Source organism: Capra hircus, chromosome 10, assembly GCF_001704415.2.
Source record: "Capra hircus breed San Clemente chromosome 10, ASM170441v1, whole genome shotgun sequence".
Classification (NCBI taxonomy): Eukaryota; Metazoa; Chordata; class Mammalia; order Artiodactyla; family Bovidae; genus Capra; species Capra hircus.
The window spans coordinates 50,839,012-50,862,406 of record NC_030817.1 but is presented as its reverse complement, the minus strand read 5'-3'; the positions used below and the strand labels follow the sequence as shown (position 1 = coordinate 50,862,406).

The 23,395-nt window shown below is 44.9% G+C and overlaps 1 protein-coding gene across 1 annotated transcript in view; it reads left to right on the top strand.

Annotated features, from left to right (window-relative positions):
• The window catches only part of ALDH1A2 (aldehyde dehydrogenase 1 family member A2), a 117,640-nt gene extending 94,842 nt beyond the window's left edge, over positions 1-22,798 (top strand). Inside the window, exons 8-13 of the mRNA XM_018054270.1 lie at positions 8,219-8,321; positions 10,551-10,735; positions 12,124-12,288; positions 12,969-13,126; positions 13,579-13,653; positions 20,921-22,798. Coding sequence (XP_017909759.1) covers positions 8,219-8,321; positions 10,551-10,735; positions 12,124-12,288; positions 12,969-13,126; positions 13,579-13,653; positions 20,921-20,993 — 759 coding nt within the window. The 3' untranslated portion in view covers positions 20,994-22,798. The remainder of the gene's footprint in view (positions 1-8,218; positions 8,322-10,550; positions 10,736-12,123; positions 12,289-12,968; positions 13,127-13,578; positions 13,654-20,920) is intronic.

The window sequence follows — 23,395 nt, the reverse complement described above, 5'->3', positions numbered from 1 at the left end:
TAGTAAACTATCCAGCATTTGAATCAAAAATACCAGTTTGTTATGTCAAAACCTTTGGATGTACAAATTTTAAGTTATTACCTTTCTTGTTTAACACTTGAAGAAAAATTTGATTACTGAAGAAAAAGAGTCTGCTATAGCCTCTGCCTGCCACCCTGCGATGCCGTGATTCATTCTGCAGTAGGTCTCTTACTGCAAGAGCTCAGGCTGAGGATGAACCGATCCTAGGAAGCCCATCCCTTTAGATCACCTGGTTCGTGGGACATGTGGTACCTTTGACTTGAGGATTCTAGGCTTCTTCCTATCAAAGGAGACCTCCCCAAAATCAAAGTCTTAATTTTAAAAATTTATTTGAAATACAAAAGGAGAGTCTTATGTAACAGAAGGAGGCTGAATGTTCAAGGCAGTCACTCTGGAATACCTGTTAGTTGTGGAGAGTGTGTTTAGTCATCAGGGTTCTGCTCAGAGCAGCAGTGTCTAATCCCAGGAGAGCATGTGGAGAAGAGCAGCCACACTGGGCCTGCCGCTCGGTGGGTGCCTGTCAGCAACTCAGGATTGCTTGACCTGAGTCATGTTTTTTTCTTTCAAACCTAAAATAAGGTAATAATTCTTGCCTCACAGGATCACCATGAGGGTTAAATAATGTTTATAAGAACAAGCTGTTCAGAATAGGTGCTCAATAAATGAGAATGTTCAACAACTGAAAAATAGAACCAACAGGGGAAGATTAGAGACAGTATGAGAGAGGTGCCCTTAAAGATTCTTTAATCCCATGGTTTTAAACCCTAGCAGCACATTAAAAATGCCCATGCCTGTAGGCTGCACTGCAGACACCATGATCAGAATCTCTGGAGGCAGAGCCCAGACAAAGAAAAAGTTTTTAAGAGCTGCAGGAAAATAGATGTGCATTCAGCGTTAGAACCACGAAGCCATTCCCTTCATTGAAGATGTGGAGGTTTCAGCCAAAGATAAGGACGGTGCTAGCAGTGGTGGCAAAGCAGGGCCTTGCACACGGGCATCCTGTCTGCCAATCTCTCACTTCCGTTTCCTTAAAGACTTCATATTCTCCAATTTCCAGAGACTTGAAGAGCAGCTGTAATGTCTGGCCCGTTGACTCGTCAGATGTTGTTGAAAATGTCTGTTTGTGTTCACGCGTGCGTGCATGTGCACACGCACAGGAGTCCCTCTGCTTACTGTCAGTCTGGTAGGGAAGGCAACAGTTAAACAAGAAGAGTATGAGAGTTATGTGGGATCAGAAAAGTGGGAAAACCAAACCCTGTAGTGAGGGCAGATCCAGAAAGCTGGCTTCTCAGAGGAGGTAGCAAAGATAGGGCTGGAAAAATGAGTAAGCGAGGAGAGGAAAGGCATTTCACACAGAAGGGAGCTGATAGAGGCACACAGCCACATCCCAGGAAGGGCAAGTGGTCCATGTGCTGGAGTGATAAGTGTGTGGTGAGAATGGTGGTGGAGGAGAGGGGCTGGGGGCACGAGCAGTGGCTGCACTGGTCTTTACAGTCTGAATTTCACAAAGTTTTGAAATTGCTTTTATTTCTTAAATTAAAGGAGCTTCTGTAATGCGTTGGTCCTGTTACTTTCTGATGCAGATCCAAACAGATTGATTTGGTCTGCAAATCAATTGTTATTTCTGGATATTTCCAAGAGACAAGAGATGTCCAATGACACATATTGGTGGCGCTAGTGGTAAAGAACCCACCTGCAAGTGCAGGAGACATAAGACACATGGGTTCAGTCCCTGGGTTGGAAAGATCCCTTAGAGGAGGGCATGGCAACCCACCCCAGTATTCCTGCCTGGAGAATCCCATGGACAGAGGAGCCTCGTGGGTTACAGTCCATGGGGTCGCAAAAGAGTCAGACACAACTTAGCAACTAACACTACAGTACACACATATTTGGGGCATTTCTGTTTCTATCCTGACAGAACCTAGAGCACACTGAACATCAAGAAAGGAGAGGTGGAAGAACCAGAGAGTCAGTTTGTTTGGGGTTTAATAAATGAAATATATTGTAAAAATCATTCATCTTCAACCTGTTTATTGATGTCTCTAGTAGAGATTTTTCCATTTCTTAGAAAAGGTGGCATATCTCTAAAAGGAATCCACTCCATCATGTATACTTAACTAATCAAGAAAAAGAAGTATCTCTGAAAAGAAACTCATCCTAGAAATATGGATGATTAACTAATGAATAAAAAGGAAAATTTTACCAGACTTTAGATCTGTTCAGGAAGCAACAACCTTAAATAAAGAGGGCACAGGAAGCCTTTCATGGTCTTTTTTGTCCTGTATAACAAATTATTTTCCATGCAAAGCTCCAAATTGTATTTCCTGCCCTACTGCATTGCCGTGAGCATGGTTCTGGTGCACTGTGGCTCTTCCAAGGATACTCCTGATATCAATCTTGAAGACTGTTCGAAATGAGGATGGGAGTCAGAGTTGACTTGTGCCAACATTCCTGCTGAGAGTTAGCCCAGTTCCATTATGTGTGGGCGAGCCCCAGGTCCCCGCCCTTGCCTGTTCAGGGGACACAGATACAGCTGAGAGACTCTGCAGGGAGCGCCAAGTTAAGACGCCACATGATAGAAACAAGATCACTTACTCTTTCATAATAAACTCTTTGTGGGAAACTGAAAAAGATCAGGCTAATTTCCCATTCAATGCAGCTGTGATGCCTCTATGAAAGTTGAGTTCTGCTCAAAGACAAGAACAATCCAGGAGAACTGTAGACAAGACCCTCAGAATGAACAGGGGCCCTGAGTCTTTTTTAACTCTTCCAACTTACTGGGTCTGTGTATGCGTATGTGTTCAATTGTTCAGTCGTGTCCAACTCTTTGGGACCCCATGGACTATAACCCACCAGGCTCCTCTGTCCATGGGATTTTCCCAGGTTGCCATGCCATCCTGCAGGTGATATTCCCAACCCAGGGATCGAACCTGGGTCTCCTGCATTGCTGGCAGATTCTTTACTGCTGAGCCATTGGGGAGGCCCAGTACTGGGGCACTAAGGGCCAGGTTAACTGCTTGGCAGGTGCCTTTATTCATTAGATGAAGAAGCTGAGGCCCAAGGAGGTGAAGTGACTTTCCCAAATCAAAGGTTAGTTAGAAACCAAGCCAGAGCTTGTAGTAAATAGGTCTTCTCACTCCTGTGGGCCAAATTGTAGTCTGTTAGCCTGGTCATGGTTATAATTAGCTAGGTTGTCAGAAAATAGGACAGGGTATATAGTAAGTATATTGGAAAATCTTATTTGAAAAAAAAAAAGATAATGATAAATTTGGTCAAAATCTGGTCTCTGTGCCTTTATTCTATGTAATCCGTATTCACATACAAGATTTAGTTTCTCAAACTGTTTCTCTGTTTTATCTCACAGATTGGCTATTTATCAGAATAGGGTTTAGGTTTACGAAGTCCACCCCATTGCCTCGACTTGAACTACTCAGAAGGCCTGTCCATCCTGGCAGCCTCATTTAGCTCATCATATGTTCCTCCCTTCTGTTTGTGTATAAACATGACTGGCGTGGCACATAAATATCCCCACGGAACTTTTCTAACATGAGCTACTTAATCCCAGGTCTGTACTTCATTTGATGTCTATACTTCACTTCTTCCTGGACTTTCCTACTCCAGAGATTTTAACTTCGGAAACCTTTGTATGGGATTCGGACAAGTAATATTTTAGGTTGCTTTGCACAGGACGTATCATATTTTTTTGTAAGAGTCAGTTCTCACGTGAACTCTTCATTTTTAAACATTACTCTTTCCTGCTAAGAATTCCCTGCTTTGGAGTCACATCTATTCTTCCTGTTGTCTCTTTCCCGCTGAGTGTAGTGAGAAGTGCCTACCTTCAGGGTCACTTAATTTCATTCCATTTGTGGGCAGAATTCCTGAGTAGTAATGTATTCTCCAGAGACAGTCTGACCTGGAAACTGAGAGTAAAATGGGAAGGCTTATGATACCCAATCCTGTAATTAATGATGGTTTCATCCTAGCCCACTTCTCTGGGCGAGGTTCAAAGGAGCCTGACCCTGGATTATAACAAAATGCTACACAACCATAATTCCACTGTTCAGCTCTAATATTAAGTCAGGCCCAGATTTTTTTGTACTTATTGAGCACTTGTTAGTTTACATGGGAATCCTCTTGGCTGTGAGTCCCTTGTGGATAAGGAGCAGTACCTAGCATTGTGCTCGACACATAGAAGGAGAACCGGGAGTACATGTTGAATGAAGGGGATTGATGAGAAACTGGCATTTTTCAGAGTATTCTGTCACGAGGCCACTCTAGATGGCTGTGCTTCTCCTGTAGCGTAGGTAACACATCCAGTTCTTTCTTTAGGCTGGGCTGCAATATGACCTTCTTCCAAAGATGAAAAGAAAAAGTGTTATTCATCTGAGATTTGCCTTGCAGTGTTTAGTACAAATTTGGTTTCCAAGGACAGGTTGGCAAAGCATTGACACAGGAAAAATTTTTCTTAGGTATTCTTCTCTGATGACCATTGACTGAGCAAGATTTTTGTATAGTTACTGTAGCCATGAAAATACTAATCATTGGACAGCATTCTTAGTGCAACACATACCAAGCCATGGAGCACTTTGACGAATGTCAGGGAACAGAGCTAACAGAAATGTCATGCCAGCAGGCCGGCACTCTCTTCACCAATACCAAACATTTATTCAGCGTCTTCCTGTGTGTAAAAGCTGTGGTTTCTGCTTCCTTTGGCTTGGTTTTCAAAAGTCCGTCTGAAGGCAGAATATAAGTTTTGTAGCTGATGAACTGTGATCATTATTTGTGTCTGTAAAAAGTTGTATTCTTCCTCTCTTCTAAGTTCAAGGACAAGGTTTTGGTGGTATGTGCCATGTGTTAGATGCTCAGCAAATATGTAAAGGAAGACAGTGCTGGGAGGAGGTTAAGGGAAGGAGAGGAAGTGGTCCACACTTGGACCCTGAAGTCAGCCTGCACAGAGCCCAGCAGGCTCTGCAGTAACCATCCAGGTAACCTGGTAACAGCCATTGATTTCTAACTTGAGTTTACTGTTCTTTAAAATGAGATAATACCTACCTTTAGGGGTTTTGAGAGGCCTAAATGAATGAATACATGCAAATGTCTCATATAAACCCACTTAGTAAATGCTAGTTTTTTAATATAATTAATAATAATGTTTTTGACTTCTAGTGATAGTGATTATCTTCTCTGAGAAAGCGCTTCTCTCTTTATCTTCCTGGACTTTGAAGTGAATCCCCATCAGTTAATATGGATTCCTCGGGGCAGAGAGAGCCAAGCCCGATCGCCCTCGTGTGGGTTTGCCTCTACTGGGCTCTCAGGCTTCAGTCCTGATCTCACCCACCTGCTGTTCTCTGACCTGCATAGAGGCCCAATTTCTCCTTTCTTTTGTGTATCCATACTTCCCTCATGCAAGAGAAAGAGCACATTTGCTTGAGAATGAGGGCTTTGTTAGCCCACATTCCTGGGAAGTAGAAGAGAGAGGCACAGGGCAAGTGGGTAAAGGCAGTCTGGCCATGGACTAGTCTGCGCATTGATCCTTAGGATCAGATGTTAGTGTTTCTTACACCTTCGATGAGCAATAGTGTTCTGCATCTGAGAGACTCTTAATTTTACCTCTTTTAAAACCAAGGTTAGATTTCCTCAGAATGGAAGTATATTTTCTAAATTTTTCTTGCCAGGAGGTAGAGTAACAATAAAAACATAAAAAGCATTTAATCCAGCTGATGAGCAGTATTGGAGATTGGTGGCATGACGGAGAGTTTCCTCGGTGTTTCCCCAAGGTAATTGATATGTGTACATAGTTGGGAACCCTGAGAGGAGACCGGCTTTGGAAGGTCCCACCCCTTACGGACTGTCCGTTTCTCCTCTGGGGCGAGGTGGGGGCTGGCCTCTCCCACCTGGATGTGAGTAACTCATATGGGCACTTAATGTGTGCCAGCCTGGGTTCTGAGGGCCATCGATCTTAGATCACTGCATCCTCAAGACAAGTAGGTTTGGATGTTGTTGTTATTCAGTTGCTAAGTCATGTCCAGCTCTTTGTGCCCACACCCAGGCTTCCCTGTCTTTCACTATCTCACATAGTTTGCTCAAACTCATGTCCATTGAGTCGGTGATGCCATCCACCATCTCATCCTCTGTTGTCCCCTTCGCCTCCTGCCTTCAGTCTTGCCCAGCATCAAGGTTTTTTACAGTGAGTCAGCTCTTCACATCAGGTGGCCAAAGTATTGGATCTTCAGCTTCAGCATCAGCCCTTCCAATGATATTCAGGGTTGATTTCCTTCGGTTTTACTGGTTTGAGTTCCTTGCTGTCCAAGGGACTGTCAAGAGTCTTTTCCAGCACCACAATTTGAGAGCATCAGTTCTTCAGTGTTCAGCCTTCTTCATGGTCTAGCTCTCACATTCATACATGACTACTAGAAAAACCGTAGCTTGACTATACAGACCTTTGTTGGCAAAGTGGTGATGTCTCTGCTCTATTTAATATGCTTTCTAGGTTTGTCATAGCTTTTCTTCCAAGGAGCAAGTGTGTTTTAAATTCATGGCTGCAGTTACCATCTGTAGTGATTTTGGAGCCCAAGAAAATAAAATCTGTCACTGTTTCCATTTTTTTCCCCTTCTATTTGCTGTGAAGTTCTGATTCAGGTAGTGTTTACGGAGGAGGGAATGGCTCCGTTTATGGGGGAGGGAATGGAGGCTCAGAAAAGATTTTTTTAAATCCCAAGCTCAAACAGTTGTTAAGTGTTATAATCAGTTAAAAATAAAATCCAGGCTCCAGGGCCTTTTAACTGCTCCCCACTGTTTGAGGAGTTATCAGTCAGGATCTCAGTCAGAGACTAGAGGAGTCCAACATATATTTAGTATTTCTCTTCCCCTAGACTTTTATTTTATTTTATTTTTTTGTTTTGTTTTATTTTTTATTTTTTTAAATTTTAAAATCTTTAATTCTTACATGCGTTCCCAAACATGAACCCCCCTCCCACCTCCCTCCCCATAACATCTCTCTAAAATGGGTTATTTTCAGTAGGATTCCAGGTCATGAGTAACTGTTTTCATCTCAACAAGGGCACACGGCCTATAAGAACTATATGGTGGCTCAGTGCTTTCCACGGAGTGACCTCTGTCCTCCAGTAGAGCAGCACCTGTCGCAGACCAGGTGCCCTGGAAGGGGCTGCTGAGGTGGGGTTTGCCATGCAGGTCACATGTTACTGGGAATCCCAGCCGAAGGGCAGTGGAGGCAGGGGAAGTGGAGCTGCAGCGTAGGCCTGATGGCCTCCGCCAAGCACGCGGGTGTGGTGAAGCAGAGCTGTCTAGTGGTGGCGCCACTGCCACTGACAGGCAGTGGATGTGGGACCCCAGGGGAGGGTGTCCCTTTGGGTGAGGAAGCTTTTTTCAGAATGCGCTGACAGCATTCCTAGTCACTGAGGCAAGGCATTCCTTCTTGAATGGGGGCTTTAGGTGCTGCATCCATGCTTCTATCTTGATACTTTCAATGTTAACAGTGTGAGTCTACACAATGGGAAGTGCTTTCTTCAAACTCACCTCTCGCTTGCTTGGATTCTAGATTAATGGGCATTGCACAAATAAAGACAGGTCCTCAGCTTTCTGGAATCCTTTTACTATAGCCCTAGGCAGAAGCAGAGGTATCACATCTATATATATATATATATATATATATATATATATATATATATATATATATATGTATTTACATATATATATATATTTGGACCATGTGATTAAAGTCATACCTGGCATTTTTGGAGACACATGAAGAGTTTGTTTTATGCTCATAAAAGTCTTTCAAGTGGAGCCAGTTGGCTTTTTTCTAGAGGCCAGAGTCCAAAGCTAAAAGCCACAGTGTAGTGATGGAAAATCTCTGGTTACATTTTGCTTGCCAGTTATCTTTAGAAAAATCATTCAGTGATTAAGAATCAGGTTTAACCCCCTTTTCCTTGCTCCTTCCATCATGAAACTAAAGCTGTCTTCCAGCTCCCTTCAGTACAGACATGAAACTGAATCCCAGACTACATAACTTGTCCACACAAGGTGACCACAGGAGCCGATCTTGTGTATCCAGCGGGTGCTTTGCCCTGCAGGGTCCACTGCTACCCTGTCCCACTGTTGCATACAGCTGCCTCTGGCCACTTTATGGTCTCAACTGCAAGATGTGCAAAACCTGTCTCCATTGCCCTTCTTTCAGGTTGGAAAGCTTATCCAAGAAGCAGCTGGAAGAAGCAATCTGAAGCGAGTAACCCTGGAACTTGGAGGAAAAAGTCCCAACATTATTTTTGCAGATGCTGACTGTAAGTCCACCACATATGTGCTGCCTTGTCCTGGCACACTGCCACGTGGTGGTCACTTTTGTTATCTCCACTTTAGACAGAACATGCAGAGAAAGGTCTTTGAAGCTAAGTGGCATTCAAGGAGAAAAGTCTAGACCCTTCATTCTAAGGAGAAAAACCTCTCTCCACTTTTGGGAAAGACCACTTATAACCAGATAGAGCTTGTTTTCTAGACATCATAAGCCATTTTGATTCTGCAGTGTTGTAGAATATAATAGAAGAGGTGAAGGCTTGGCCAGTGCTGCACAGTGGAAAGAACAGTGTGGTTTAAGCCTCTCAACACTGGAAATGTAGCCTCCGCCTAGATTCAAGAAATCTGAAACGTCTCATGTATGCCTGGTAGCTTTGTAGATCATTAAAATTTTTTAGTTCACCAGCCCTGCCAGCGTTGTCCCAAACCCACACCCTCTTCTCTGTTTAGCTGCCCACTCCCCTTTCTGTTGCCCCCGTGGCTTTCAGTAAGGTTGATGACACACTGTGGTCAGTTCTGTATGTGTGTTGTGTGTTGTGTTAGTCCCTTGGTCATGTCTGACTCTTTGGGACCCCATGGACTGTAGCCCACCAGGCTCCTCTGTCCATGGGATTCTCCGGGCAGGAATACTGGAGTGGGTTACCAGTCCCTTCTCCACAGTTCTGTATAAATAGACCTAAATTGGAGATGATCATACCTTGGCAGTCAGACTATACAGAGGCTTGGAGCTACAATCTAGGAAACCCCATGTCTCCTGATAGGCTGCTCTCTAGTCCACTCTGCATGGGAGTGGTCCTTCTGTTTGGGAAAACTTCCCAGGGAATGAAATTACAAAACTTCTTTCAAGCATCCGTTTTCTTCTCCACATCCTGACATGCAGCCCTGCTCCCTCAATTTCACTATTAGAGATGTCAGAAAACAGATTGCCTGAATTTCAGCCCTAGCTTGGAATTTGCAAAGAATTCAGCTTTATACTAGTTGTCAAAGAGATCAGAATTCTATAACTAAATTCCTATTAAAATGTAGGCACTCCACTGATAGTACATTGATCGATTCATTGAGTCAGTCATTTAGCAACTAGCAGACACCGGCTTCCCTCGTGACTCAGTGGTAAAGAGTCTGTCTGCAATGGAGGAGCCGCAGGAGATGCAGGTTCAATCCCTGGGTTGGGAAGATCCCTGGAGGAGGGCATGGCAACCCACTCCAGTATTCTTGCCTGGGAAATCCCGAGGACAGAGACGCCTAGCAGGCTATAGTCCATAGAGTTGCAGAGAGTCAGATATGACTAAGGACACAGACACCAGCTTTATTAATACTATTTTCAAATATAAGATACAAGAGATGAAAATGAGTTACCACATGCTATTATATAATTCCATGCTATTATATATGTAAATATAGAGGAAATTTAGTGTCTTCAAAGACGATCATTGCTGTTAGAGTTTAATTCACCAAAACACTAATTAAAAGCATAACTGCAAGGTCTCATAGATTAGGGATTGCAAACTGGCAGTCTGTAGGCCAAATGCAGGGTATGGCTGTGTTTGTGCTGTGTGCGCTAAGTCGCTTCAGTCATGTCTGACTCTTTGCAACTCTATGGACCATAGCCCACAAGGCTCCTCTGTCCATGGGATTCTCCAGGCAAGAATACTGGAGTGGGTTGCCATGCCCTCCTCCAGAGGATCTTCCTGACCCAGGGAGTGAACCCATGTTTCCTGCATCTCCTGCTTGGATGCAGGTGGGTTTTCTAATACTAGCACCACCTAAGAAGCCCCTTAGCTTCTTAACATTTACTTCTAAATGTTACACAAAATATTGATTTCTGTTTTTTTTTTAAGCTTGGAACCTGCCAACCCTGGGCTATGTCTGTGCATAGGGCTTCTGAGTCTCCGTCACACTGCTCTACTACCGCTGCATGATCTGCCCAGCCCCTTGGATTATTGGGGTTTGAGACTCCTTTTATAGATAATGTGGTCTGATTCCTCTTTTCTATAGAATAAGAAAGGGATTCCAAGAGTAGATTGCCAAGCTTAACATAGCCAGTAGTGTCAGGGTCTGGTTAGAAGTAGGAAAAAGCTGTGTTCTCAGTCCAGTGCTTTTCACTGGGCTGCTCATGGTTCTGCTCTGCAGTGAGCATGACATTATGCCTGGTTCTTTGGGGAGGGGAGGGAGGCAGTCCCATAGATTGGTGTTGAGAACATGGCTGTTTCCTCTTGTAGTGGACTATGCTGTGGAGCAGGCTCACCAGGGTGTGTTCTTCAACCAAGGCCAGTGCTGCACGGCAGGGTCTCGAATCTTTGTGGAGGAGTCCATCTATGAAGAATTTGTGAGAAGAAGTGTGGAGCGGGCCAAGAGGCGCATAGTGGGGAGTCCCTTTGACCCCACCACCGAGCAGGGACCCCAGGTAGAGAAATCATAGACATGTCCTTAATCCCTGGTGAGCACAGAAGTAGGACGCTGTGATGGAGCCCAACGAGGCACCAGCCTCCTTACTCCTCCTCCTCAGTTGTCTTCATGGCTGAAGATATAGCCACCAAGGCATTACTTGCTTGTGTCTTACACTTCTCTTTTCGTTTCTAAACTTTATCTCTGAAAAACTAAGGGATTAGGACTCCCTTAAGGGTATCATCAACTTTGGGGGTAAGTTGGAATCTCTTGGCTCTAAAAAAGGCATGGCAAGATGGATCTTAACTAGAACCCAGTTCTTAACTGTTGGATTCAAGACATCCCCACAGGTGCCACAGTCAGGGAGGGCAGGTATCTCTCCTTCCTGGAAACAATTTATCCTTTTACCGGCTGCCAAGGTTTCTTTTCCACCAACCTGACCCACTCTGGGGAAACCACATGCAGCTTGTAAATGTGTAGGGAGCAAGAGCTGTCTGCTTTTTCCTCTGTTGTGTGGTTCTCTCTTACCCTGAATGCCTCATGCACTGTGGTGAAGGAGGAGGCCCACAGACCCCATGCAGACTGCACTCCTGAGCTCTGCAGGTCCTTCCCACTCATCTAAGTGTTTTCCCAGATGAATTTTAGTTTTGAATTGAGAGTATTTAAAGGAATATGTAGACCAAATCTCATCTGGATCAGGAGAGCACGGGTTTTCCTGATAAGAAACAACATCTCCTTAGTTTGGGGGCCATTTGAGAGAAGACTAAAGTTTTAACAGCAGTTCAAACCCAGGTGAGTGTAGGTTTTTATTTTATTTACAAAAGCAATTGAGCAATAACTCTATAACTTGGGGCCTCATGGAGGAGGCAAGAATGACCTTATTTTATGGACTAGGATGCTAGCTCTCCCTCTTTAAACTTAATCCTTTCCTCTGATGGTGTAACTGCAGTTCCATAAAAATACTACCCCAATAGGATTTGACATGTAGCGCCATGTACAGGGGCTGCGTGTTAGCTCCTCTGTTGTTTTCATCTGTTTAGTATCAGTACAAGTCACTACACTATTCATTTGTCTATAAGGCTAATTTTTACTTCTGTAAAAAGTCAGTAGTCAATCAACCAATAGCTCCGTCATTGAGAAACATTGCTTAAATCTTGAACTGGTAGTTACGATTTGTCAGTAACAGCAGATCAGTGCATTTATTCGAATTCTTGATGTCTTAGGTTGAACCATACAAAATTTCACTTTTTGTAGATCAAAAAATGGTTAATTAACAGCAGTTCCATGTGATTTGATTACGTAGAATCAAACTTCAAAAAAAAATCACAAATGAGAGATTCTTGAGTGTATTTTAGTCCATTTTCAGAGAGGATTTCACTTGGAGTCATTACGTGCTTTCTTCCACAGATTGACAAGAAACAGTACAACAAGATCCTAGAGCTCATCCAGAGCGGTGTGGCTGAGGGCGCCAAGCTCGAGTGCGGAGGCAAGGGGCTGGGTCGAAAGGGATTCTTCATTGAGCCCACAGTGTTTTCCAATGTCACTGACGACATGCGGATCGCCAAGGAGGAGGTAGCTCTTAGACCTCAACAGCAGCCACTTCTTCCCCAGGGTTGTTTCCAGGGCATTTCTAGTGGACACTATTAGAGGTTTAGTTCTTTGTACTTTATATACATTATGCAATAGCAATAAACATGGCTATGGACATCCCACTTTCAAGAAAAAAGCTAGACAAAAAGGCAAGCCAGCTAGATGGAGGCCAGGTGACGGCACTTTATGATTGTAGGTGCTGTCGGTCAACAGAATCATCATAAAAATCAATCACTAGTCTCAGTAATACATTGATAACAGTTAAGGTCCCCCAGTGTGGTTCATTAGGCTGTTAACCAGGAAAGAGAAAGCACCCAAGCATCATCACGCTTCTGCAGGAGAGGACCAGTTGTAGATCAGCCAGCAACCCAGAGCAGTAGCTCTCAGTTCTGGAGCAGTGCCTGGGAGCTTGTGGAGAACACAGCTGTAGAACATACAATGAAATGAAGGGATGCCAGGCAGGGCCGGGGAGTGGAGGTGTTACCCTCTAAAGGTAGACTTATGTAATCTTACTCTGGGAAAGTTTGGGATATTTTACAGTTATGTTCTGCTAAACTTAAACATCATTTAAATGATGAAGGCAGAATACACTTGCCTGAAATTTGGAGAACAGGTGAAAGGATGGCAAAGCATCCATGTTGGATCCATCTGTTTTGTTGCAGATCTTTGGCCCTGTTCAGGAAATTTTGAGGTTTAAGACTATGGATGAAGTTATTGAAAGAGCCAACAACTCAGACTTCGGGCTTGTAGCAGCTGTCTTTACTAACGACATCAACAAGGCTCTCACAGTGTCTTCTGCAATGCAAGCCGGGACTGTTTGGTAAGATCAGGGTCAGTCTCATTCTGGCCATAACACATTCTGTGGGGCAGGGGTTGGGGGGTGCAGGGCCTTGTAATTCTTCAGAGCCTGTGTGAAATAAGCACATAAGCTCTGGTAAGATGGGGGAGACCGACTAAAGACTTCACCATGAGAAGGGACACTTCCTATTGGCTAAATCAGGAAATCTAAAGTGTGGGAGGGAGACTCGAGAGAGAGGAATATATGTATACATATAGCTGATTCACTTTGCTGTACAGCAGAAATGAATACAACAGTGTAAAGCAATTATCGTCCAATAACAATTAAAAAAAAAACCACAGAATCTTAAATTATAGAATTCTCATGTGGGAAAAGGAATTTAAAAATAGAACTTGCAAAAGAAATATCATGCCAGTGGGATTATTTCTGTGTAAACAGAATTCACACTAACAGTACATGTTTTATTCTTTTAGGATCAATTGTTACAATGCCTTAAATGCCCAGAGCCCCTTTGGGGGATTCAAGATGTCTGGAAATGGGAGAGAAATGTAAGTGTCCCAAGTTGCTGGTGCCCAAAGAGAAACAGAGTTGCAAATAGCAGCACAGAGTGTACTCACATCAGTGAATTCTCTTACTCCCATCCATTCATTAAACAAACACTATGTTGAAAACACATGTCTATAAACAAAGCACACATTACAAGGACAACTAAAACACAACAATGCCCTTACCTTAAGTGGGAGTGGAGAAAAATTCATGTACCAATAATCTCATTTAATAGGTGCTATTATAGAAGTAGGTTAAATATCTTGTTAAGTACAGAGGAAAAATCAATTTTGCCTATGAAGTTTCAGAAGGAATAACATTTGAGTTTTTCTAGAAGATATTCCAGGCAGAGGGAATAGCAAGAACACTTCCTGTGCATGAAGTCACAGAAAGTACAGAATAGTCCAGACACAAGACAGAATTTGGTGTATTTAAAACAGGTCACAACTGCCTACTCAGGGACAAATCTGGCCTAGAGAAATGTTTTGAGTTTTTTTCCTCATAACATTTAAAAATCTTTACCTGACATCCAAAAAGAGGAGGCTTTCCATAAAATCTAAATTTCTTGCTTATTTCATTCAGCCATGGTGGAATTGTTGCGGCTGTGAGTTCTTCAGTTCACGGAACTTAATATTGGTTGCTGTTATTTTTACACGTATGCAGTTCGCTCATTGTCACCTGCTTGGTGCCTATTGGATCTTTGGAGTGTGGGGCTGTAGAGCTTGGACATGGGGTGAACGGAGGGGACTTGCTGAAGATGCAAGTGGAGAGGTTGCTTTAAACCCAGTCTGAAAGGTCTTTAGAGGGCAGGTGTGGGAGCTGAGGAGATATCAGAGATTTTAAGGGCAGCATTCTTGGTGTAGAGAGGATGTTTTGGTAGAGATTACAGGAAGATGACCCGTTACAAGGATTTTGCGATAACAGTAATAGGTATTAATCAGATGCCTGCTCTGCATGTAGCTTTATTCTCCCTTCTTACCTAACATTGTTTGGTTTTGTCTCATTTGCTTTTCACAGTAATTCTGTGGAATAGATACATTACGTTTATCTCATAGATGGTTCAGATGAGAAACTAAGGGTTGGAGTGGTTAAGTAGCTTGCCTAAGTTACACAGCCAGTAAATAGCAGATCTGAGCTTAGAACCAGAATTTTGGTGGCTTAGTTTCTGTGATGTCTGGCCAAGGAAGTGTGGGTATCAGGTTTAATAAGGACTCTTCCAGGTCAGGATCAGAGCTGGACTTCCCTCTTGCGATGCTAAGGATGTGAAAAATAGGACTGTGGCAGAGGAAAACTAGAGAGGTTGTATTTGCAGTTTCATATATAGATGGATTCTTAGAATGGCTTTGAAGAAGGAACGGTAGCTAGGGTCTTCCTGAGCTGATACCTCATCCCCAAAATTTGAATTTTCACTCATTTTGAAAAGAGCTGGTTCCATGTTTTCTAAATCCTGTGACTCTTAAGAGAAAATATCTTCTATGCCCACTCTTCCTGGCATTACTGAATATATCCTTTTTTTAAACAAATGTTCAGTTCACAATTAACCTGCTAACAACTACTGAGCATATACTTTGTGCAAAGCATGATCCTTGGTCTGTGGGGAAAGGTCCAGCTCATTGAGTTACTTAACATTTTGTTGGAAATTGTTACAGGGGTGATAGAGATGGTATGAGCCAGAGAAGTCCAGGACAACTTTAGACGTGATCTTTTACAAGGATTTGAACTGGCCTTGAAAGAAGAGGAACATTTAAGTAGCTGAAGAGAGAGGAATACTTTTCTAGGGTTGGTAGTGAGGGAAGGGTGAGCAAAGGCACCATGAGAGAAAGGTGTGGTGTTTAGGGAGAAGAGGAGTGACCCCATGACCAGCACAGAAGATTTACATCTTTACATACTGTAGCTAATAATTTCTACTCCTGAGCCATTAAACCGTGAAAATGAAGTTTAGCTTTGAGATTTAGATTTGAGGCTAAGAGCAGAGTTTCTAGAATCGCACAGCTCAGATATGTACCCTGGCTCTACTGCTTAATTCCTGTGCCACCTTGGACAAATTACTTAATCTCATTAACCTTCAGTCTCCTCATCCATAAAATGGGCATTGTTATTGCACTTCCCCCACAGGGTTGCTGTGAGGATTAAATGTGAGAATCAAGTATGCCAAATATCCATCAGGGTGTCTGACAAACCTTCAGAAAATGTGAGCTACTATCATCATTATTGATCAACTAAATGACTGCCAAGTAGACAATCCATTTTTCTCTTAATAAATGTATTACTTTAGAAATGCAACACAAGTTTCCCTAAATTTCAGCTAGTATCATCAGCCTGCTTTCTGTCTGTGGTGACACCAGCGAGAAGCTGCTCTTGCTTGAACCTTTGCTTCTGGCCTTCAGGACCTCCCACTTGCTCTACAGCCAGAACCCATTTGTTGTTATTAGTATTTGTTGTTATTAGTATTCCTTCAGCGTTTATAAAGTCTCCACGTGCTCATCTCTTCTTAACTTGCCTTAACTTTCTGCTCCTGCTTTTCAAGATGCATTCAGCCTGTTTCATTCCCTACCCATGTGTTTGTGCTCTCTCGGCCTCTGAAATGTCAGGGTCGTCACTGGCTCTGGAAATGCCGCTCACATAGACTGTTACAGGTCATTAACAGTGTGTGTCATGGGCGTAAAATAGGCTTGTCATATGTAACCGCTGGTTAGCAGTTTCTCATCCCAGGTTAGCCCTGGACACTCATCATGGGGCAAGCCTTCCACCAGGATTCAAGCTTGTGACATTGTCCAGTGCAGAGCTTTCTATCGGAAGCATTGCCCTTGCCTAGAAAGAAGGTCCAGGGAACAGTTTGGCTGTGTCAGAACCACACAGACTAGTGGCCTCTCTCTCTACTCATCTCATAGGCACTAACAGTGATTTGGCCTTCTCCATGCAGTTAAAAAACAATTAGGAAACAGTGCTCTCTGATGAGACTCACTTCATCTTGTCTAAATTATATGAGTCTTTGTCCCTGTTTGCCCCCAAAACATGTTTTCTCTTCCTTAAATGACCCTGAGTGGTAGGAAATGCTTCAAATAGAAGAACCTGCCCTGTCCTGGTCCTTCACTCTTCCTTCTTATTTAATACAGTCCCAGAAACTCTGCTTCACCTTCCAGCTGGACAGAACTGTTTCTCTTAAGGCCTGCAGGCTCTACGCAACTTTGGTTCCTGGCATCACCTTGCCTGCCTCCGAGAGGCACAGAGAAGGGAGGTAGCACTTTCTGAGGGCTGTGTGAGCCTCTGATCGCTCCCCTACAGAGAGCTGTGGAGAGGGCTGCCCTCTGCAGGTTACCTGGTGATTGTTGTTCAGTTGTTAAGTTGTCTCCAGCTCCCTGCAACGCCATGGACTGCAGCAACGCCATGGACTGCAGCATGCCAGGTTTACCTGTCCTGCACTATCTCCCAGAGCTTGCTCAAACTCATGTCCATTGAATTGGTGATGCCATCCAACCATCTCATCCTCTGTCACCCCCTTCTCCTCTGACCTCAGTTTTTTCCAGCATCAGGCTCTTTTCCAGTGAGTCAGCTCTTGGCATCAGGTGGCCAAAGTATTAGAGCTTCAGCTTCAGCACCAGTTCTTCCAATGAATATTCAGAGTTGGTTTTTCACCTAGTGGGTTGGCCTTTAATTCCTAGGGTCAGAGACTTGGGCTGAGTTTCTCTCAGTTCTGCCTGTTCAGCTAGTTCCATCTATTTCAGTCTTCATGTCTTTTCCCATCTCATTAAGCTCTCCTGAAACAAGAGGTCATAAAGCCCAAGCTACAAAATATGTGTCACAAACCTGGGGGATGGAAAGAATGCTGTGAACCTCTGCATTTTAAAAACTAAGGACACAGGCTTTGAAGACAAGAAGCGCTGTTTGGATGCCCTGAGTCTGTGTGTGTGTGTGTGTGTGTGTGTGTGTGTGTGTGTGTACAGTATGCGGGTGCATGGGAAAGTCACCTGCAGGCTGGGAGAGGGGCTTGCCAAGCACGCCTATCTGGTGACATCCCTCTCAGAGGTTCTGATTTAGTAGATCTGGGCTAGGGCCCAGGATAGCATTTTTAACAAATTTCTGGAATAATTCTGGTACAGGTGATCCAGGGACCCTGCTCTGAGAAATGCTGCTGTAAGCCAAAGGAAAGGGCAGGGAAACAGACACCCTAGGCAGAAACCCTTGTTTGCTTTATGCGTGAGTCTAAGTGATTTCCTAAAATGGCTGATTGAGAGACACCAAAATTCAACATCTTACTTTACCTCATATGTACGCCGAGTTTGGTTCATCTTTGGGAATATAACCTAGTCTGGCCAAGAAGCAGGAATCAGTTCAATTCAGTTCAGTTCAGTCGCTCAGTAGTGTTCGACTCTTTGCGACCCCATAAATCGCAGCACGCCAGGCCTCCCTGTCCATCACCAACTCCCGGAATTCACTCAGACTCACGTCCATCGAGTCGGTGATGCCATCCAGCCATCACATCCTCTGTCATCCCCTTCTCCTCTTGCCCCCAATCCCTCCCAGCATCAGAGTCTTTTCCAATGAGTCAACTCTTTGCATGAGGTGGCCAAAGTACGGGAGTTTCAGCTTTAGCATCATTCCTTCCAAAGAAATCCCAGGGTTGATCTCCTTCAGAATGGACTGGTTGGATCTCCTTGCAGTCCAAGGGACTCTCCAGAGTCTTCTCCAATACCACGGTTCAAAAGCATGCATTCTTCGGCGCTTAGCTTTCTTCACAGTCCAACTCTCACATCCATACATGAGTACAGGCTTCTAAATGTCCTGTACCCTGACCCATGACCCAGCTGGACAGATGCCCTTGTGAGATATTGGGGCGTGTCAGTGACAGTGCATCTGCCTTTTGTGCAGCAGTGAGCTTCTTCCTTAACTGTGAAACTGTCTGTGCCACAGAATTTAACTGGATTAAGAGTTAATCTCCTGGAAGGAGATGGCAAAATAGCTGAAGAACTGAAATGTCAAGGCTTTCAGAGACCTTACAGCAGTATTGCTCAAAGTCTGGGTCCAATAACCACCCATCTCATGGTCTCTTGGGCTTTTCCCCAGACCAACTGGAACAGAGTCTTAGGAAGGGATTGGTCAGGAACCTACGCTTTAAGCAAGCTTCATGAGTGGTATGTATACTAACATTCAGGAACTGATGTCAGAAAGACAGCTGGGTACCAGGAGATGGGGATGAGTTGGCTGAAGGCACACAGCCAGTTAACACAAAGCCGAGGGGGCGCTGCTGTCTGCTGATCCCCCACCCCAGCATTCAGCTCCACTCAGTGCCCTAGGACGTCTCGCTGGCTTTCCCTGCGGTCGGGCCCATGGGTGTTATTTCCTCCTGCGGCAGATATGAACCCAGCCCTCCATCTTAGAGCAGTCTGAGCGCTTACTGCAGCTGGCTGCCTGGGGTCCAGGGGAGAAGTGCCCCCAGTCCAGTAGGGCTTTCCATTGCTTTGAGCACCCAGAGGTCTGGGGTCTGACAGTCGCACTGGAGTGCAAGTTCCTGCCTCTGAAGGCTTTCTTATGTTTCTCACAGCCTAGTCAGAGATCTGAGGGGAGTGGTTCAGGGTCTGCCCCAAGTGCGTGCACAAGCAAGGGAACAAGAAGGGAGTAAACCGCGCTTCAGACAGGAGGCAGATGATGTCTGTGATGAGGAGACACATGCACCATTGCCCAGGGGCAGGAAAAAGCCCAGTGAGAGCCAGAGCTGAGCTGGTAATAAAGAGACAGCCTGGTTGGAGCCAGTGAGGGAACCATATACCAAGTGGGGCAATCCCAAGTTTATTCTTCTCATCCCTGGAGCAAGATGGCCAGTGCAGATGAGAGGACAGCACGCTTGCTTGCCCCGGTCTCTGATGTCCTGGGGGCTGGGGGGGCATGACCCCTCAGGTGCCCTGGTGCTCGGAGGAGGCCCTGGAAATGCATGAGGAGCCTTGCGCGGTGCCAGGAGAGCTCTCCGATAACCCCCCAGTCACCAGGTACCTTCAGCCTGGCGCTGTGGGCCACACACTGGGGTGGGGGAGGACGGAAAGCTGTATCAGTGAGACCCAGGTTGGTGAGGGAGACAGAGCGGCCACCTCCCTCCCGCACCCTGCCCCCTGGTGCAGACAGTCAGTAGTGGAGGTGGGCACAGGTGCTCTGAATACAGAGGAGTAGGGTGCGCTCCTGAGAGCGTGAGGAGAAGCTTCACAGAGGAGTGACTTTAAAAAGAAAAGAAGACAAAAGTTCAAGTATTTTATAGAAAAAAATTGAGAGAACATACTTGATGTAACAATGAAATAGAGAAGAGAAAAAGAGACATTTAAAGAGAGGTAAAATGAGAAGGAACTTGAGAAAAGAGGTGAAGAAAAGGAGCATGGTGTCAAGGAGGCTTGTCCTCGCCCCAGCATCCTTAGAGCAGTGGTTGCGGGGCTTCATCTCCTGTGGCCACCTAGGCAGGTGACCTGGCACCCACCCCTCCCTCTCAGGCAGAACCACCTGCGGGCTCCTCGGAGGCTGGGACCAGTTATGTCGTTTCTCCTTCACCCAGCCCAGTGCTGCCCCATGCTAGCAGTGCCATCAGTGTTTGTCTACAAATGACACAGACTCCTTGGTCCATGACCAAGATCCCAGAGAGTGCCGTGAGCCAGGAGGGGAAGTGACCAAAGGCAAGTCTTAGGGAACAGCTTACTACCACATCCCAGTTCCTCTTCAGTCAGTTATTTTGATTTCTTGACTCTTTCCCCTGACTCTGTGGAGAACTGTGGACAGTATTTATTTAGGGTTCTATTTTTAAGGCATTATAGGTGATTTGTACTCCTCCATGGGAGGCCTTTAGGTATTTGTTTCCACTTTCCCAGGTGGCTCAGTGTTAAAGAATGCAGGAGATGCAAGAGATCCCTGGGTCAGGTAGATCCTCTGGAGAAGGGAATGGCAACCTGCTCCAGTATTCTGGCCTGGGAAATCCCACTGACAGAGGATCCTGGCTGGCTGCAGTCCAGGGAGTCGCAAAGAGACACGACTCAGCGACTGAGCACACACATTAAACCCAAGGACTAATGGGAAGGAATGTAGAATCCCAAGCCGAGAGGACTGTTACCTGGGAACCTCGTGGTTTTCTTTCAGTTGAAGTGGACTAGATCTCCAGGAGACCCAAGAGAGCACAGACACATCCCAGGTGTCCAGTGGTAGGAGTGGAGTTTCTACCCCATTTCCTGAAGGGGAAAGCCCATGTTGGAATGTTTTGGCCTCAGGAGCCTGATTCTGCCCTTTTCTGTTTTTCAGGGGAGAATTTGGTTTGCGAGAGTACTCTGAAGTTAAGACTGTGACAGTAAAGATCCCCCAGAAGAACTCTTAAGATGGCCAAGAAGGAAGGTGAAGACCAGCCTGCACGATTCCCCTCTCTGCTTTCCCTGTGGGGCCCAGCTCTCAGGAATCCCCAATACTTAGTCCTTATTTAACAATTCAAATGACAGCATGTAGACCATTCGCTGGGTGTAATGAATGCAAGCCAGTGGGCGTGGTTTCTTGGCACTCTGTGAGGGATCACCTTAATGATACCAAATATTGGGAATGGGATAAAGGCTGGGGAGCAGCCGTGGGCACATCCAGTGTGTCTTTCTGGGGTGAGGGCCTGAATAAGGGAGCTGTACTGTTTGATGCCTCTGTCACAGAGGACCTCACTCAGGAGCAAAGGGAGCCTTTCCATTGTCTTCATTTCCCTCTTCCAGGCGCTCTCTCTGTTCACGCTCCCCTCCTGCTCCTCCAAGGAGATCTCAGCTGAGCTCATTTGGGGCAGATGTTTGGGCCGGGAACAATTTTCCAAGGTTTTGCAGCCAAATTACCGTTTCATGTTATCCATTTCTTCAAAGCAAAACATGAAATGGTTTTAGTTAGAGCCAGACCAGATTGAAAATGCCAGGAGCTGGTACACTGCAGATGTACTAAGGAAAAAGAACTTAGGAAGTTTCTGACCCAGTCTGGCTTTCTTACATCCATAAATAACTTGAGTGAAAGATCAGGAGATGGAGCTCCAGAGACCATTCTGTGTAGTTCACAGCCTCGGGGCTCACTGCATGGTTTGGGGGTGTGTGTGAGAGATGTGTGTGTGTGTGTGTGTGTGTGTGTGCACACATGTGCATGTATGCATTTAATTCCTTCTTGATTATTCTGGAATAAGTTAGGGCCTGGGTTGTTTTTCACAGATTGATAAGATCTTTTCCAAAGCTTATCTTTCAAATCAACCAAAAAGTGATCTGAGTGGACTTGAGAATTTGGAAAGAAGGTGATGCTGGGTGCCTTGTAGAAATAATCCCATGTCCAGTTCTGCAGACAATTCATATGAAGTGAATTCTCCCTGCAGTTGGAATCCACAGTCTCCTCTGCCCCCCAGTCCCCTGTGCCCACCACCTGCTAGTCCTGGTGTAGCAAGTATTACTTTTGGCTCCCATGCCCTAGATCTGCTGGCGGTAACCTTGGAAGAGCTGGCCAGGCCTGGAGGTTTCCTTCTCTGTTTGTAGTGTTCCAGTGTGCCATGATTGCCACGCCCCACCAGAGCTCCACTTGTCATGCCCGTGGCCCGTCCACACACCTTTCTTGCCTCTTGGCCTCCTGGCAGGGTGGGGGGCATGGTGTGAAACAGGCCAGCCCCCTGTCCGCCTCTCATCCCAGCTGAGCACCACACTGCTGCTTCCCAGTGAAGGCTCCATGACATGGGCAGTGTCAGCTTCCCTTCCAGCTGCCGAATCCAATTCATCTCTAACCTAGATGAAGATCACTTATTTAAAAGTACCAAACCTAACCGAGAGTATATGAAATATGGGCAACACATATATAGCCTTCTGTATTTAATGGTTTTCTGCTTTCTAACATTGCCGGTTGTCTATTTATAACCCTTGTGTCTACTCATGATGTTTTAAAGAAACCTCTACTTGCTGTTATTGACAAAGGACAGTGGCTGGATGCCTTGAGAGATGCCACATTTCTGAGTTCTTTCGTGTGAATGTCATGCTCTCCTCCTATAGCCTGTGTCCCCCATGAACATATCCACTAACCAGCTAGTTATCTTGAACTGCAATATAGAATGTGAAAATGAAGATTTATTTCTTTTAATTTACTTAAAAAGAAACCTCTGTGCTAGCAATAAAGCATTTATATTGTGTACTTCTTGGGATCTTCTGGCTATGTTTATCAGTGTCTTTGTGTAATACTGAGTCCATCTAGGCCTTTGGCTCAGCAGCTGGACTTTTCAGGCATGTTGCCTGCTCTGGTTACTGAGCAGACTGGGAGGGTATTCTTGCCATAAGGTAAATGAAGCCCTTATTTCTGACTCTATTTAAATAAAGCCAGGTATACATACAGTTCTGTGTGGCAAACCAGTCCAACCCTGCATGAAACATAGGAAATGACAGTTTTCATGCAGAGTAGCCTCCAGGAGAGTTAACTTGTAGAGGAATCTTCAGGCCTTGTTCTCACAAACGTGGACCATGGGACAAGAACTCACATTTACTAATGGCATTTATCAGTAGCTTTATTTTTATTTACTGAACAAAAACAAAGTCAGAAACTGACAACCTGATGCAATATTTTTGCAGCTGTAGAAAGGAAGCTGTAAATGGTGACTGTAGGCCCAGCCAGAGCATGTTTGCTTTCCGTGTGTTCTCAGGGTGGTGCTTTAGGAGAGTGGTTTCCACCCTTCAGACCAACACATCCCCTCCTCCAACCCCACTTCCCCAACCCAAGTCCTGGACAAGTGCAACA